Genomic DNA, 2,289 nt, shown 5'->3' with positions numbered 1-2,289 from the left:
TGGATCTCTATAATGATGATTTACTATAATCATTTTGATACTCCTACAATCATGCTAACAATGACAATGTGATTCTATATGGTTCTTCGGGAGTAAGAGGTTCATCCCATGGACCTCATCTAGTAGTTTCCTTTTGCAGAGTTTTGGGAGTACGATAACAACATAACCTTTGAGGAATCCCATCTTGCCAATTCTATTATTTCATTCACTTGGAAGTGAACAAAGGATTTTATTTTTGTTTACTCAGTAAGAATGTTGATGTAAGAGGGTATGTTCCTATTGCTCGAGTGTATGTGTTATTTGTATTTACACCGATAAAGTATATAACTTAATGTATATTTTGTTTATATATTAAATAGTAAATCACTCTAAGGAGAAAGTGAAATTACTAATCTTCTGACCTAGGGTTTCTAGTTATGCGTGGGATTATAAATTGATAACTAAACAACGTAATTGGTGTGTTAAATTAAATACATAACTGTTAGCATGATAGATAACTAAATGATTGTATATATTAATGTAATTATATAGTGATATAAATTAGCATGATCATATACATTTGTTGTAGAATCATATGGATAAATATTGTGATAGAATAGCTGATTTGGAGGGATAGCAAGGCAGATTTAGAGGGATTCAATGGCAGATTTGTATAGATAGAATAGTTGATCTTTAGGGATAGGAATGGCGGATCTTTAGGGATGTGTAATCTTTATTTTCTCTATATAATGGAAAGACTCTCTCACTTTGAGAGGCATTCAGCTGAAAATTGACATGGTATTAGAGCCTTCTCTTGGCTGTCTTGTTTCATAGAGTCATCTGTGGTTCCTTTTAATTTTTTTTTGAAAATCTTGGTTTTTGGCTACCTCCTGGGAATTTTGTTCTTGGTCATTCTAGTTGCTTTCTTGAGTCTTTGTAGTTTTATAGCTATTCAAAAGCATGAATTCACATCACTTTGAATCCTTCAGTGTTCGTTTCACTGAAAAAAATTATTCTTCTTGGGAGTTTCAATTTCAGTTGTTTGTCACCGGCAAAGAACTATGGGGCCATATAGATGGAAGCGATCCTGCTCCTACTGATGCAACAAAGCTAGGTGAATGGAAGATTAAAGATGCTCGGGTGATGACATGGATTCTAGGGTCAATTGACCCTCTTATTGTTCTTAATCTCAGGCCGTACAAGACAGCTAAGGCCATGTGGGATTACTTACAAAAGGTTTACAACCAAGATAATAGCGCAAGACGCTTTCAGTTGGAGTATGAAATTGCTAATTACTCTCAAGGAGGTCTTTCTGTTCAGGATTATTTTTCTGGATTTCAAAACTTATGGGCTGAATTTACAGATATTGTCTATGCCAAAATACCTACTGAATCCCTATCAGTGATTCAGGCAGTTCATGAGCAAAGCAAGCGAGACCAATTTTTGATGAAATTACGCTCCGACTTTGAGAGTGTTCGCTCTAACTTGATGAATCGTGACCTGTCTCCCTCTTTGGATGTTTGCTTTAGGGAATTACTTCGTGAAGAGCAACGTCTTGTCACACAAAATGCTTTTAAGAAAGAAAATGATGTCACTGTTGCATTTGCTGCTCAAGGTAAAGGAAAGGGCAGGGATATGAGTAGAACTCAATGCTACAGTTGCAAGGAATATGGTCATATTGCTAGCAATTGTAGCAAGAAGTTCTGTAATTATTGTAAACAACAAGGACACATTATCAAAGAGTGTCCCACGCGCCCTCAAAATCGTAGGATCAATGCTTTTCAAGCTAGGATAAATGGTTCCACTGATGATAACTCATCTTCAGGACAAGTTCTTACTCCTGAAATGGTACAACAAATGATCGTGTCAGCCTTTTCAGCATTGGGATTACAAGGTAATGATGTTACATCTAATTTTTGGATTGTTGATTCAGGCGCTTCCAATCATATGACCAACTCAACGAGCATCCTAAAAAATGTTCGTAAGTATCAAGGTCCATCACAAATACAGATTGCCAATGGTAGTAATTTACCCATTACCAAGGTTGGGGACATTACTCCAACTTTCAAGAATGTTTTTGTTTCACCAAAGCTCTCAACTAGTCTTATTTCAGTTGGACAATTGGTAGATAACAATTGTGATGTGAATTTTTCTCGTAATGGTTGTCTTGTGCAGGATCAGGTGTCGGGGACGATAATCGCGAAGGGGCCTAAAGTTGGACGATTGTTTCCTATACACTTTTCCATTCCTCCTGTTCTATCTTTTGCTTGTACTTCTACTGCTAGTAAAACTGAGGTTTGGCATAAGCAT

At 36.4% G+C, this 2,289-nt stretch overlaps 1 protein-coding gene across 1 annotated transcript; it reads left to right on the top strand.

Moving 5' to 3' along the window:
* The first annotated feature begins 591 nt into the window (after nucleotides 1-591).
* Nucleotides 592-2,280, top strand: LOC102591997 (uncharacterized). The gene is made up of 2 exons (XM_006346815.2): nucleotides 592-1,873; nucleotides 2,155-2,280. The coding sequence occupies exons 1-2, from the start codon at nucleotides 940-942 to the stop codon at nucleotides 2,190-2,192; spliced, it is 972 nt and encodes a 323-aa protein (XP_006346877.1). The 5' UTR covers nucleotides 592-939; the 3' UTR covers nucleotides 2,193-2,280.
* The last annotated feature ends 9 nt before the right edge of the window (nucleotides 2,281-2,289 follow it).

This window comes from Solanum tuberosum, unplaced genomic scaffold (genome assembly GCF_000226075.1).
Source record: "Solanum tuberosum cultivar DM 1-3 516 R44 unplaced genomic scaffold, SolTub_3.0 scf00090, whole genome shotgun sequence".
In the NCBI taxonomy this organism is placed as follows: domain Eukaryota; kingdom Viridiplantae; phylum Streptophyta; class Magnoliopsida; order Solanales; family Solanaceae; genus Solanum; species Solanum tuberosum.
This window is presented reverse-complemented; position numbering and strand designations above follow the sequence as displayed.

Coding starts and splice junctions, on each gene's coding strand:
- LOC102591997 (XM_006346815.2), top strand. CDS start 940: ATGAATTCACATCACTTTGAATCCTTCAGTGTTCGTTTCACTGAAAAA. Junction 1,874..2,154: donor TTCAGCATTGGGATTACAAG/GTAATGATGTTA, acceptor TGTCTTGTGCAG/GATCAGGTGTCGGGGACGAT.